This window comes from Sinohyriopsis cumingii, chromosome 17 (genome assembly GCF_028554795.1).
Source record: "Sinohyriopsis cumingii isolate HCF-2022 chromosome 17, ASM2855479v2, whole genome shotgun sequence".
NCBI classification, from domain to species: domain Eukaryota; kingdom Metazoa; phylum Mollusca; class Bivalvia; order Unionida; family Unionidae; genus Sinohyriopsis; species Sinohyriopsis cumingii.
The window spans coordinates 47,653,108-47,668,573 of NC_142977.1; the positions used below are offsets into that span (position 1 = coordinate 47,653,108).

General features: G+C 33.5%; 1 protein-coding gene across 1 annotated transcript; it reads left to right on the forward strand.

Moving 5' to 3' along the window:
• Nucleotides 1-1,264: 1,264 nt before the first annotated feature.
• LOC149778555 (uncharacterized) lies at nucleotides 1,265-8,730 on the forward strand. Its single transcript, XM_089938499.1, has 4 exons — nucleotides 1,265-1,376; nucleotides 6,701-6,739; nucleotides 7,204-7,303; nucleotides 7,792-8,730. The coding sequence occupies exons 1-4, from the start codon at nucleotides 1,367-1,369 to the stop codon at nucleotides 8,069-8,071; spliced, it is 429 nt and encodes a 142-aa protein (XP_089794625.1). The 5' UTR covers nucleotides 1,265-1,366; the 3' UTR covers nucleotides 8,072-8,730.
• Nucleotides 8,731-15,466: the final 6,736 nt, after the last annotated feature.

Below are 15,466 nucleotides of genomic sequence, written 5' to 3' on the forward strand. Positions count from 1 at the left end.
AGGAGAGGAAGAAACACATAAAGTAGAAGAACAAAATAAAATAGAGTAAAACTTGAAATGTTTATACACTTTCCCCTGAGAAAGTCATTATATTCAAAGAAGCATCATTTCACATGTGTTGAAATTCGTCATTATTTTATCAACATTTTACATACTTTACCATATTTATGTTTTAATTTAATCTTATTTTATTTTGTGTGTACATTCCTTAGGAAGAATTTATTTTCTTAAATATTTATGAATTCAGTTTGTCATTTTTATGGACGTATGCTTTTAGTTGGCACCAAATAGCCATTATTATATCGAGGTGTAGTAACGCACTATTTAATCTTTTTAATACACCTTTTCCTAATTTAAGTGTTTCTATCTTCTGAAATTATTTTCCACCGTAAGGTTTCCATCTTAAATGTAATTTCCTCTTTCAGTACGATACGTGCATCTGTCGATTTAAGATTGTTGTTGTTTTGGGTTTCACGCCATTGCTCAAAGTAAAACAGGCTATTCATAGCAGTCAGTATAACAGGTTGAGGAAAAACTCAGGGAAACTCCTGTAAGAGCCTCCAACACACGGGAAGCAACTGGCATCTTTCTCATATATCCATACTGACTGAGCCAAAAATGTAACACACGCAGACAGAGATGAGATAGAAGTGATCGGTAAAGGCAAGCGCTTTAGACAATTCGACCACCAGGGGCCCCGATATAAGAATGAATATTTGCTAATGAGATGCGTCCTAAGACATACGATTCTATGCACTCGGTGTGCTATGAAACGGATAATCTGTACGAATCAGTCCAGATATAGGAGTTTCACAGTTACTTACATTTATAGATATATGGAAAGTTTGATGTTGCTGTCACGGTAAGAACTGCTACTTGTTAAATTTGTGATGTAACATTTCTTGTTAGAAAATATTGAACCTGTGGTTTTTCCATTTAGGAAATTCTGTCGTGGGGCCTTAGATTACTGGAAGGTTTAAAAGTTCATTAAAACTTTACTACTCAATGTTTTGTATTAATAAGAATAATTTATTTTCTGTTGCATATGCGCACAATATTTAATACAGATACAAAGACTATCAAGTGTCAAGTTGGATCAAATGCTGATTGGACCTGGACATTTCATAACCCAACGGGTGACTTGATTTCTGTAACACATAACAATACGGAAATATTGGCAATCTCGCCAGATGGAAATACTTCCTATAATGAACCAGAGTGGAAGGATGGAATGGAAGTTTCCTTTTCTCGGCAAGGCCACGAAATTCAGCTGACCATTAACCTCAAAAACATTTCAAAAGATAATGAAGGACTATACAGTGCCAAGAGACAGCTGCAAGACGAAGATATATACACAGTACACATAATGGTGACAGGTTGGTTAAATATTTTATTACTAAGATTTTATCTACTGTATAAAAAGCAATAAACACTACGTACTTTGTTAATTCTCAAATGGTATGATACAGTTCGCAATTATATATATATATGTGTGTGTGTGTGTGTGTGTGTGTGTGTGTGTGTGTGTGTAGTCTCTTCAAAACAGATGTGCGCAAGTTAAACGTGGCGGTAATGCAATAATGAAAAGTGAGTCAAAGAAGACAAGAAAGAAAAAAAACCAAAATTCAGAGATTCATGTTTGAATATGTTTTAACTGGAAAAGTTATTAAACATAAGCCGATATTAAATGTGTTAAAGAATTTCAGGGTAGAGACGTTAAGCAGTAGATAAACTGATCCCATCTACGCTGATTTTGATCTCTCAAATCATTGAGACATTTAGGCTGTTAAATCACTGATAAGGGGAGATTTCTTAAACGACATTCAGAAGCAATCTATAATGACAACCCTACTACTCTTGACCATTTGATATAATTTGCCACAGCACTTCCAATCGGTAGTTTTAATTCTGGATACATTTAAGATTTAAGAGATAGAGACTAAGAAATAAATCATGTTCGTCTGAAAAGGACTTTTAACGGAAACATGTTTCCAAAGAAAGTAATATAACTCGATAACCAGTTGATAGTATATACATAAGAAATTTATCCCTACGACCATGACATCTGCATTTACAGTTTCTTTATTTCGAAAAGATCAGACTTTTCTCGACGTAACACTATTTCGTGTTAATAGTCTAGATACAAACACACCTGTAAGAATTTGATATGTTAAATTCTTTTTCATGATACCAGATGTAACTAACGATCTTATGCACATTGCACACCTACGCTAAATCTAGCCTTAAATTTGCCTTTGCGCTTTCGGGGAACCTGAGTGAACACACAGCTATTGCGCACACACAAAATATTAACCTTCAAAATTCGCCCACAAATAAGTAAATGTACATGATACTGATTATACCTACGACTATATAAATGGGTTTGTCTGCTGAGCTGAATATTAGATCATGGATGCCAAACAAGTGACTTCCCGTACATTTCGAGTACTTTCCTTGCAACTTATTCTTGGTCCGGATGCACGACATCAGTAGTTTTTAGGGTTCGGATTTCTAGCTAAGGATGGCGTGCACAAATAGACTTTGAAGTACCTTAATAATAATAATAGTAATAATAATAATAATAATAATAATAATTGTTATTATTATTAATGATTATATATATATATATATATATATATATATATATATATATATATATATATATATATATATATATATATATATTACGTCTATTTCTTTAAACTAAATATCAAGACGACGTACTACCCAACAAACAATCAAGTTTCTAAAAAAATATAAAAGTAAATAATTCAAACATAAGTTACACACAAAGGACCTAAATAAAACTGAATTATAAATTAATATATAACATATATATCCGTAACGATATATAAAAAGAATAAAAGTAAAAAATTTAAAGAGTATGTTGAATATATTCACAGTCATGAACTAGCAGTAGAACATAACGCGACTGAAATAAACGATGTAATGAAAACACCTCTTATCCGATGACAATGTGCCGAAATTTTTTATTTCCACTGAGGACACATGGAGCTATAATATAAAAATAACAGTATCAGTTAGCTGGTAACCATTTGTGTTTTTCAAAGATAACGTCCTTCTAGAATGTGACAGTCGTGGAAAGTGCACTGTGATTACTGCATAGTATTTTAAAATCTGTCAATCACGAACGAAAGTACATAGTAAAGCATAGCAGGTCAATAATACATTGGAATCGGACCGCTCCGGTGGCCTAAGTGGTTACAACATCCACCTCGGATGCATTAGGTTTCGGGTTCAAACCATGGCTGAATCATGCCAAAGTCTTATAAACATTGTACTAACAGCTGTCTCACGTGGTTCTCAGCATTAGGAGGTTAGTGTTAGGACTGGTCGACCTGGTGTCAGGATAATGTGATTGGGTGGGACATGATTCCACATGTCTGTGGCGTGATGCCCTATTGCTGTCACACTGCATACTGAAAAATTGTTAAAGCTACACATACACACACAATGGTATCCTTAAAAGCGACATGACAACTACGATGTCTTTGCCGGTTAATAAGAAGAAGAGAAAAGAGATATTCAAAAATATGAAGTTAATTGCCTTTAAAGCTCAGGAAAGCTAGAATACAGATAAAAGTTTTAAAAAAAGACCCTTCAAGCAGATCTATGAGACTTTCAGCAAAATATGGATAAAGAAATAAAACATGTTGATGCAATTATAAGGATTTGTAAAGCTATCTCGAATATTACTTATGAAGGTGTTGTAATAGTAGCAGTTCTTATATATCTATGTATTTTTCAGGACACGAATTTTACCAAGTATAGCTTTAATGCATTCATGAAACGTTATATTACAAATAATGCCATAAATATAGCAAAGTTTGCATAGTATGGGAAGATATTGTACCCCACACGGATGAAGGAAAATTGAGTAAAACTTTCACCAGAAGTAGATATGCAGATCTTGATACTATAATGTTTCCTATATATTCATGATGCATGTTGCGCCAATAGTTTTTCAAAACTCTCAATTGACATATATTAGCAATTAAACTTCAACTATAGAATCACATGATACAATAATACGAATACGCAGAATGCATGTTCGCTTTGCTCAGTCAGTTGCAAGATGCTATAAATGAAAGAGATTACGTTCAAAACTTTAAATAGGGGATTGATTTCTTACATAATAAAATCAAATGTCAGATTGTTTCTTATCAATCTAACCATCAAGCACAATACTGAACTTAGTGACACGTCTTAAGTAAGCTACGATATGAAACATTTGCAAGATACAAATTTACTATGCCAAAACTAATTTTGCACATACAAGCTGTTTAACATTTTATTTTCAACATAAAGGTGATGAATATTTGAACAGATAGGGAGCAAAATATAATATGAATTTCGGGCAGTACTGGGAGCATCATCCATTTGTGGAATTGTGTTCAATGAGCTGATAAATATGAGTATTTGAAAATCTTTACAGCTTTCATGTATATTTCCCGCTGAGACAAAATTTGAGTGTACCGTTCTTGATAAGATCTTCGTAAATTTATTTCCTTGTAATGTTTCTTGTGATTGAATAAACAATTTCAATTTTTAAATTCTTTCTTTTTTTCTGCTACAGATTTTCAAAATGCATCTGTATCTAGTTTGCATAAGGCGTTTATCATAAGAACACTGTTCAAATTTGAAATGTCCAGAGACGTTCTTATTAGCTTCCTTCAAATTAAATATTCAACCATTGTTGTAATTTGTGTCGTAAAATCTGACGTTGTCCTTCATGTAAATAAAAGAGCATTCCTTTTCAACATAAAGAATAAGAGTCACGATCCCTCTGGTTATTACACCAAACTTGTTTTGGATATCTTGCTGCATCAGAATTAGTTTACTTACCACTTGCTTAACTTAATCACTGTAAAGAAACTTCATATTACTTTCTCTAACTTGATCATTTTTTCTCAAACTAACTAGTGCTAATTCAATGTCAATGATTGCTCCACGTGAAAAGTTTATTGACATTGGAAACAATGTTTTTCATCAGTGCATATGTTAACTTTTCTTTTTCTTTTCCGGAGTCCCATCCGTTTATCATGTACTCGTGTTTCCATCCGTATGCTAGCTTCTTTCTCAAATTCATTTACTGATTTTTGTCTCCACGTTGTCGTAAATCTAATGCACTGTTTTCATCATGTTTATTGATCCACCACACCACCTATGTATCTCTCTTATTCTTAGAAATAACTGTATGTAGCGTTGTAAGTTTTATATCTGATTGCATTTTTCTCTTTTGTGATTTAATATAGCTGGCATGTAATGATCAATTAAATGGAATTATAGTTTTTTGACCTAACACGTGGTCCTTGAAATATCGTGCAGGTGGCACGGTAGCTGAAAATCTACTTGCGTAACGTGGCTGTCATCATTGTCATATTGTCATATTTCCAGCAGAAAATCTTATCTTGTGAGATGTACTGTCTCCACCATCCATTTGATTGGTTACACCATCCATCTGATTGGGTACACCATCCATCTGATTTGGTAATCAGTTGTCCATATAATTGTATGTTTTCTTTTCATCATTCATTCGCCCATGAACTATCCCATACAGATTTGGTATAACTTAGGTTATAATGAATGTTCCTTGACTATGACCTTTTGTGGTCACTATTATTTTTTGTCTTACCATCTGTATCAATGTATCTTTCGCGACCTGATTCCACATATATGTGGCAGCATTAATATTCCACGTCTTCTTCCACGCAGTCATCAGGAACATATCACAATCTGTCAAAACGTTCTCACTTTCACATTTAGTGGTATCAAACATGCATAAAAAGCCTGTTAATATTGCGCAAAACCATTTGAAACCTCGCCAAATATATCATACCATTTTAAAGTATCTTTCCTGACATAGCATTTATGTAGATCCACACGTGTTATAAATTTAAAATGTTCCATGACACCCTTGTCAGAATGGCAATCATCATCTGATATATTTGAGTCGTTAAGTAATGAATACGATTCTGTCTAAGTAGTACAGCTATTTTATTTAGCCTTTCATTAGTATTAGTAAACATATCTTCTCATGTATTTAGTCATTTTGGTCTAGTGTTTCAGTGGTTTTGGAAATTTGTCATCGGTAAACGGCTCTGATATCAGCACAAATTTGGATGTTATTAAAGTCAATAATTATTGGTCGAATCTCTGTAACTGGCTGCCTGCCATGTCCGGATAAACAGTGGTATTTATTTCAAACATTTGTTTTTCAAATTGTATCTGTGATTGGCTTATTCTCTATATTCGCCTTGCACATTTGACATGTTTGTTTTTGGTTTTTACCAGACCTTTTATGTCCATGTGCCAAATGTACATGTCCGGTACACGCTTCTTATAGAACGTTCTCTCTCTCTCTCTCTCTCTCTCTCTCTCTCTCTCTCTCTCTCTCAGTTGTGGCTTGTGTTAGTTGAGTTAAATGTTTCTTTTTTCTTCCGTGTTAACACTCTAGTATTTCATTTTTCATTTTTCGTTTGTTTGTTTTTTTTTTGTTCTCTTTATCGTATAGTATTTTTGCAATGTTTACCCAACGCAACGTATCAGTCCATTCCTATATCAACTCTTGATTTGCATCTAGTGTATTGATGTTATATAAAACAGAACCAAACATGCTTGTTTGTTTTGATTGTCAGTGATAATTCTTTAAATTTTATGTTAATTTCACTTTTTACAGGTACAAGTGTACCGAACACATTGGGGAATATTGTCTCTGGTAAGATAACACTTTCAACTCACAATGAATAACATAATTAACATTTAATTGGTGTTGTCAGATTGTGAATGTTTCAACTGGGATTTCTTATGGCAATATATATATTGGGGTTGCAACTATTTCCTTTGTGTTCTTATAATTTATTTCATAGTTTTAACTTTTCCAACCACTTTTTCAATATTAAGATTAAGCTAAGCTGTGAAAATTCCATGTATTGCAGATTACTTTCAATAGGATCTTTGGTACGATATTACTATATTGATAATCTTTGTACCAGGGTGTTATGTCTCCCCAAAGCTGCGCTATTGTTGGCGAGACATCAAGGTATGTGGAACCCTTGTTTGAGTATCAGGTTATGTCGCTTACGGCCAATAATGGGTGGAAAAAGTGAATGTTGTGTTCAGTGTGTTTCATAAGGTCTCACAAATGATGTATCTCTAAGGCATCCTCGCTTAATATTACAGAGACAACAGAATCGCCTTCTCTGACTAACATCCTGTTAGGCACAGCTGCAATTCTCCCGTGTTTGATTAGTGTATTCCTTGTATATAAATTACGAAAACGGTAAGCAATGAAAACGTATTCTTCCCTGCAGTTCTTTTAAAGACATATTTGCGAAATGTTAAGCGTGGAATCATTTAATTTAACCATACTCAATTAACAGTGCCGCTTTAAGTGTTAACAAAGCTTAATGTGAACGAACCATTTTTTTTTATTTCGACGGCTTTATGAATTTCTTTCTGTTTCCAAAGCAAATAGGTATAATTTTGCACTGTTTAGTCGATGATCAGAATGTTTAGAAATAACCCTGTTTTTAAAATGCTACCCCGCCAAAACAAATATTAAAAGGGCTTAAATTTGAACAAATATGGTGCAAAGTAAATCTTACAAAGCGTGCAATCCATGTAATTATCTGTACAATCAAAGGACAAAATATCGATTTATTTAAAAAGGAATTACGAATTTCATTTTATTTTATTATACTCTTGACATAGCATTTCACATTTTTTGTAGCGTATTTAAAATTGTAAGCTTTGTTATTGACGTTGCAGGTGTTTTAAGCCAAATAGGAACAGCAGCACCACTGTGGAGATTGTTCCGCCAAATGATAGCCTTGGAACTGACAGAGACTTTGAATTAGTACGTAGAGAAATAGTTTCAGCTGCTAACTACTGGACAATAAAAGAAGATACGACAGGAGGATTACATACAGTTATCGACGAAAACGGTGATTTAACAAGTCAAAGCTTAGGATTGACATCTATAATTCCAAAGAACCTGCAAGAACTTCCTCTACAGTCAGATGAAGATGCGTACCTTCATCCCATATGAATAAATTTATATTTATGTTAGTTTAAAGCCACATTTGTTATTTCATGATGAACATATCCGTTTTACATTCCAAGAATTAACACTGCAACATTATCACCAAGAAATATTTTTTCCTTGACAATTTCTGTGTTGAATAGGGAATATCATATTTTAGTGTTATTGTGATAATTTGTCGCTCAATTGTATCAATTTCACGAATCATCTCCAATGAGTGAGATAGGCAAAAGGTTAAATTAGTCTCAATGAAATTGAATAAAACAGCAAGAGATCATATAATAAAATAATCCTATTTAATTTGTTTTGCACAGAGAGAAACTTAGTAGATTTGTAACAGGATGATCAAGGCAGGGAGTAGAAGTTAGCGAATAAATTGAAAACAATTTCGTGATTGAAATGATTATTTGTAATGTAATTGAAGAATCCCTCATCTCGCAACAAGGATATCAAATTCTAGGACAATTGTAAATAAGGTACGCTTCTGTTACAAAAGATTGCTATGAATATCCCATTTGCATTGTGTGTTTGACGTTTGTCATGATTTTTTTTATTAAGTAGTATTAAGTTTGTCTTTTGGATATCTTTAGTTTCATTTGGAATTTAATTCACAATTCTGTAAGTGTCATTTTCTTTTACGAAATAAATTGTTTCTTGAATTTTAATTAATTGATGGTTTCACATTCTATCTGTTTCATATCGTAAGACCTATATTTGTTACAGATACTGAGGACCGTTCCAAGACCTTACTTTGTATACAACATTTCAGAGATATTAACAATTGTATCCACTATTTAAATTGACGTTCTTTCATAATTTTCATTGTCTCTGGACAAGGGTTTTATTGCACACATCTTTATGGAAATCAGCAAGCATTCACAATGTCATCTAAACTTGAGAACTTTTAATTACTACCCAGGAAGGCTTAAAGTCTATGACAAAAATAGAGTTGCTTGAACTTAGTATACATTATGATCTTTCACAAGCGATAGTATCTTTAACAAGGCATGATATAAAGAATATTTTATTTCAGTATTTGGTGGAAAGAATGTTCAGATAATAGTGCACTGGGTTTGAATATTAACGCTGTATCTGATTTTGATCTGATATTTAAATAATTATAGTTAAGTAATCAGATGGAAAATAATTTTTAAAAATTCGGTTTTAGAAGGAAATATTGGAAATGCAATATCAGTGACAGAGAGAAAAATAAAAACAAATGCAGAGAGAGAGAGAGAGAAAGAATGAGAGAGAGAGAGAGAGAGAGAGAGAGAGAGAGAGAATAGAAAACAATGGAAATCCAAATACAGAGAGAAAAAGAGGAGAGGGATATAAAAATAAAAATGCAGTCAGCCAGAGAAAAGAGACCGAAATGCAGCAAAAGAGACAGAGGGTGATAATGACGAAGAGGGACATAACAACAACGGAAATGCAACTGATATTAAATCAATTATGACTGGCAAGCTGAGCACACTGACTCTCTTTTCAAATAATTTCAGGCAGTGATGTTACCAGAAATATTAAATTAATATATTTTCATAGAACAAAGTTGATAAATACTTTCTTCACTCGGAATGACTTTTCTCACTTTAAAATGGTATTGGATGTTATTATTACAAAGTGTTCGAATTAGAAAAGCTCGTTTAGTCCACGCTTCTTCGTCGGCTATAACAAATTGCATATTATGATATGCTAAATGATAGTGTTGAAAGGTTATAAGTTGGTATTCGAAACTTATCGATGAGGGTTTCGGAATTGTAGAACAGAAACTGGACAAAATCATGTGAATCTGCAAAAGAAGGAGAACAGTTTTTGGCAGACAGTATTCAACGGATAAAGCTGATAAAGATTACGATAATCGAAGACAACTGACATTAACGGAAGAGTTCAATAAATGTATTCATAGTGATAGCTTACCTTTCTTGATTAGCTCAAAGTCGAAACCTTCAAAAATGCTGTAAATACAACTAATGATTATTAATTGACGCACAAAGTTTCATTTGTTGTTAGGTCTCTCTCTCTCTCTCAGAAAGTTTTTGGTAAAAATCTCATGTGTCTCGAATGAGTACTTCCAAATTAAAATAAACAACCGAACGGTGCAACTAATCGAATTAAAAATCTCAGAAGACTAATTAAAATCCTCACGTCTTCCTACATGCACTTACTGTAAAAAGAAACGGCACGTCATTTCGTATTGGTACATATTCCAAAGTAAGAAACGTAATAAAGACAAATGTATTCCACATGCTCTTCTTCAAAGTGGACACGCTCATAGTCTTGTATTGAAAGCAATATATTGTTTGTCATACAAAACCCAGTCTGATTCTATTCCATTCATGTCAGAATATTTTACATCACTTACCTATTAATTTATTAATAAACACGAGACCTTCTCAAAGTCTTTTGCTGCAAAGTACATTGCCTTTGTCTGATAACTGTTCTTCTAGTAAAGTTCGTATTCATTGCGGCGAGTGTGGCTATATGCCTGTTCCTCAAAATAGTGTCAGTGTGGAATTAGAGTTAGTTTTCGGAGCGTAACTATTTGAGCAGTTAGTTCTTTACCTATCATGTATATTCATTTATTACTAGGCAATGTCTTAGCTAGAGATCAAGTTGTGTTTTATCCACTAGCAGCTGACAAGCGTTGTTTGGATCAAACATTGATCGTGCTGAGTTTGAACTCCCTGATTTGAGTCCACTAATTTTATACACAATTTTAAACTGCCAAAGTTAAAAATGCACAAGAATGTACGATACAGTCTTATGAAGAAGATATATTTAAAGAGTTAGATGAAGCAATTGAATTAGACGTTAGTTTTGTTTCTTTATGGAAGTTAAACATCTGAAAACATAACAATTGCCAATATCAAAATGTTGGTTTCAATAAATAAGACTGCGAATTTGCGTCTGCTCCTGATGACATACCTCGTCTTTTTACTAGACACTTTTTCAAAACCGTATGTACAATCTACAGGCATATTTGTAAACCACGAACACAAAGTCGGCTGTTGAACTGATAAATCTATCTTTAAAACTATATTTAATTATCAATAAATAGCATATGTCATGAAACAACACACACTTAGGTCAGCTCCAGTATTGATGGTATTCAAAATGAACATTTACTTTTCAATGGGAAAAGCTCACATAATTAACAACAATCCTTTTAGAGAGTAATAGGCTAGTGTTATATACCTTGCGAATTAAAAGTAGGGTTGAATGAGCAATTATTTCAAGGTGGAGCAAAATCTACAAGTGACCCTGACAGTTATATAGATAGCTCCTGCAGTATGTATTATACAGAAGTTCGTAAGGTCCTCTATTGAATATAATAATTGGATTGAGTAATAAGACTATATATAACTTCCCTAAAGGGGAACAAAAGGTGTCTCAGGATGATCATTATCATATCATCTTTTAATTTCCAAGCAGCTATAGTTTCTACTTTTGAACGAGGAACATGAGTGTTTGCTGCTTTCGTGGAAGTGTAGAAGGCCTTTTAAACTGAATATTGATGGGTGGTTCCTAAAACTCAGAGAACAAGATATTTAAAGAAAGCTTTTACATATAATAAATAATCCCACTCCTATATTGAAACCATTGTAATGACAAATGATTCAAATCTGAATCTCTTTCAATATAATGATCAAACCCATGTTATGTGTTTTATCAACCATTTTTTGTTTTGTATCTATAATATTTAAAAGAAATTATATGAGTAACAATTTGAACTATTTGCTGGGTTGACTTCGTCTGGACAATAAGCGCTGGACGATGATATAACTCTACTCGCAGACACACATATCCATTTGCAAAAGTGGCTTGACGTAGCCGATACTCCTGACATCTAACGTCACGTTAAACGTTAGAAAATAGCTTGTTTTAGTATGTATTCAGAATCTACAACAACATGCAAGACGTTTTACTGTAAAATATGGAATCATACCATAACTATTTCAAATGTAACCTAATATGTTTGAATTTGTGTTGGTTTCAATATGTCAAATTTTTCTAAGGTAGACAGATTTGGTACCAACAATATAGAAATCATTAGTTTGTAAAAACTTGTGTGATACCATCAGCACTTAATGATTATGAACTATTATACTCAAAGATGTAGTAGATGTAATAACTCTTTATGTATTTAAGCATTATTTTATATACAAAATATGCAAGACCCCTCAAACCGTACGGTCAGGAATGAGTAAACGTTTACTTGAGATTGTAATAATAATTGTATCCAAACTCATAAGAGGAAACCGAACTTCCTTGGTAAATTATGCTTTCTTCCAGAAATAAAGTATATCTTAGGTAATGTTTTATTCAGTTTATACCTCTATCTATCTGGAAAAGATGCCACAAAACACACAGGTATTTTTGTCCGATATATGTAGCATTTTGCACAAATATAAAATTTGTGAATCGATTCAAAGTTTTCTTAGATGCAATATATTCAGTGTAAAATAAAATCAAAACAATACAACATGCTACTCATCCGTTTGTAAAAGAGCGCTTTTCACACCTGTTCTATAATAACACTTTCTTCAAAAGATTAAAACAATATAAACACTTCTGAAAATTCCAAACAAGAGAGTTACAATTAATTACATTCTTTGCAAACATTCTGACAACGGTTCCAAATGTAAGTGTGCCTGTCTGTGACTTAGATTTTTAGCATAGCTTTAACAATTTTTCATTACGATGTCTGCAGTATGACAGTTTATAGTGATGTCTAGCACTGGGCATCATGCCACAGATATGAAGTATGATGTCCTACCTAGTCACATTATCCTGACACCAGACCGACCAGTCACAACACTGGCATCTTAATGCTGAGAGCCAAACAAGGTAGCTGTTAGTACCATTTTTAGTAAGTCTTTGGTATGACTCGGCCAGGGATCGAATCCACGACCTCACGCATCCGAGGCGGACGCTCTAACCACTAGGCCACCGGAGCGGATCCAAATAATACCATTAAAGTTTGTCAATGCTATAGTTATTCTAACACAAATGTAATAATCCATGAATTTATTTGCTGCTGCAGCACTATTTGACAAAAAAGATAAACATTTCGGACACATAAATGCAACTGACATTCGCTTTGGTATGTTTCTTCACAATATACGAGGAAGAATTTGTACAACATTTTCTTGGCAGATAATTTTCCATCTGTGTCGGTTTAGACAAGCCCGAAATACAAAAGTATTTTTATAATGTCTGATATAGGGATTTCGTCATCTATAATGAATGCATTATCTAAGTGATCCGATTTACGTTCAAGTTATCTATTGCAACACACGGGATGGTAGGAATCGACATAGTCGTGCCGCTACTTGCTATTTTCAATTATTATCGACCGTATACAAGTAATAATGATGTGCAAATATAATTAAGTATTGGAGGACTGTGCAGAAGTGCAGCTTACTTTAAAATAACTATGGTGTTCTGATATGAAAATCGCAAAAAGGCAGTCGCGCTTCTAAGAGATTCTTTTGACCTACACATTGATTAATTGTTTACAGTCAATCCGTTATTATTTTCCTTATCGTTTCCCCTATCTTTTTTCTCTGAAAAGAGAAAATAAGTACTGATGATGAAGCGGACGGAGAATATAAACACATCTTTTGACTATTTCGCTGCTAGCCTATTTGTATTATCATCTCGTGCAAACAACAGATTCAAGGATTCAAGAGACAACAAAAAGCCAACGTCGAACTGACATATAAATGATATGAGTCATTTCCCTGATAATCGTGTTATCACATTTTCTTCACTTATGACTATATTGCTCTGCTGTCACATATGTAGATGGTGTTTATTGTATCAAATCATGTATTGCTTTTTAACTTGCTCTAGTTTCATAATCAACCATGGTATAAAGAAAAATCAGATCCTATTGATAAAAACTGTCTGGAAAACGAGGCATTTCTGGCTTGTTAGGGGTGGGGGCTTAACGAAAAGAAACATTTTAAAGCTGAATTTAAAGTCAATACTTGAAACTTTCGGCATGACCTAAATGTAATTATATTTCTTGCATTAACATGTGGTTTCACTAGTATAATCCCTGGAGATGTTGAAATCAAATCACAGTACTGCATAATGAGTTAATAGGAAGAAACGACGTTTTAGTATAACAATCTTTACTCTGTATTTTAACATGATGCAAGTCTGTACTTTCTTTTTGACAGTCTTCACTGTATTCATAGATATAATTTATGTATCAGCATAGTTGGGATGCAAATCTGGCGAGAAGAAAAGAAATTATTTGCATTATTTATAGGTGTCGTTATTAGAAGCAGCGGTAACATCAATTTAAATCCGACATGAAGACAGAGACGCCCCAAATAAAGAAATAATGTGAAGGAGATAAACGCAATGTGGTTTTAATCGAACTGTTTAATATTTATTTTTCTAAATGTTATGCGACAATGTCGAATTTACTGTATTATTATTATCATTATTATTATTATTGGTTATGGTGTTATTTTTGTGTGAGGTTATAAATATTATTGTTGTTGTTGTTGTGGGGTTGAACGCCATTTTTCAGCACGATAGGCTATACATGGCGGCCAGTATTAATGGTGGAGGAAGAACCCGGAAAACCCCGGAAAGAACCACCGACCCACGAGAAGCTACTGGCAAGCTTTCTCACATGCCCACATTGGCTGAATCTTAGACTCGAACCGCCGCAGACAGAGGTGAGATGGCAGTGATCCGTAACGGAGAGCGCTTTAGACCACTCGGCCACTCGGGGCCCCTATAAATATTGTTTGATTGCTCTTAATTGCTAAAACTCAATTTCTAGTTTAAAAATTCATCACAACTTGTCATTTTAATTAGCAGACAAGATTACCAGTGGAAAGATGACATGTAATGCGTGTCCATCGCCTCAGACGATCTGTTAAGGATACGTATGATGTTTTGTTCTTTATACTTTGCTTTTTATATCATGTTCGCACATATACGTACAGAAAGTAAACAAATATTCACTACGTTGAACGTATTATAGTAAATGTAATATCACAATCAAAGACTTGAAGCGGGAAGGATTGTAACATGACATTCCCGTAGCGCTTCTACTAACGAAATTTACAGAGAAATCGGCCGGCTCCCATTATTAGAAAGAAGAAAATTTAAGAAACTCTGTACCCTTCACAAAATTGTATAAGGTTCTTCTCCCTCTTACTTCCGAGATCTCATATCTCCGTTAGTTGTACATGCGACACAATCTAATCTGAGAAATAAAAAGTAATTTTCAACAAGTACACGCAAGACTAGAGATGTCTAAAAGTTCTTATAGTCTTCCACATTAATCGTTTGGAACATTTTGCCGGGTCAAGCAATACATGAAACAGATTATTTAATATTTAAACGTAAAATTTACCACCATAAAACCATTTC

Excerpts from the sequence above, each read along its gene's own strand:
- LOC149778555 (XM_089938499.1), top strand. Across the intron at positions 6,740-7,203 it reads ATTGGGGAATATTGTCTCTG|AGACAACAGAATCGCCTTCT; the intron begins GTAAGATAACAC and ends TTAATATTACAG. Across the intron at positions 7,304-7,791 it reads GTATATAAATTACGAAAACG|GTGTTTTAAGCCAAATAGGA; the intron begins GTAAGCAATGAA and ends TTGACGTTGCAG.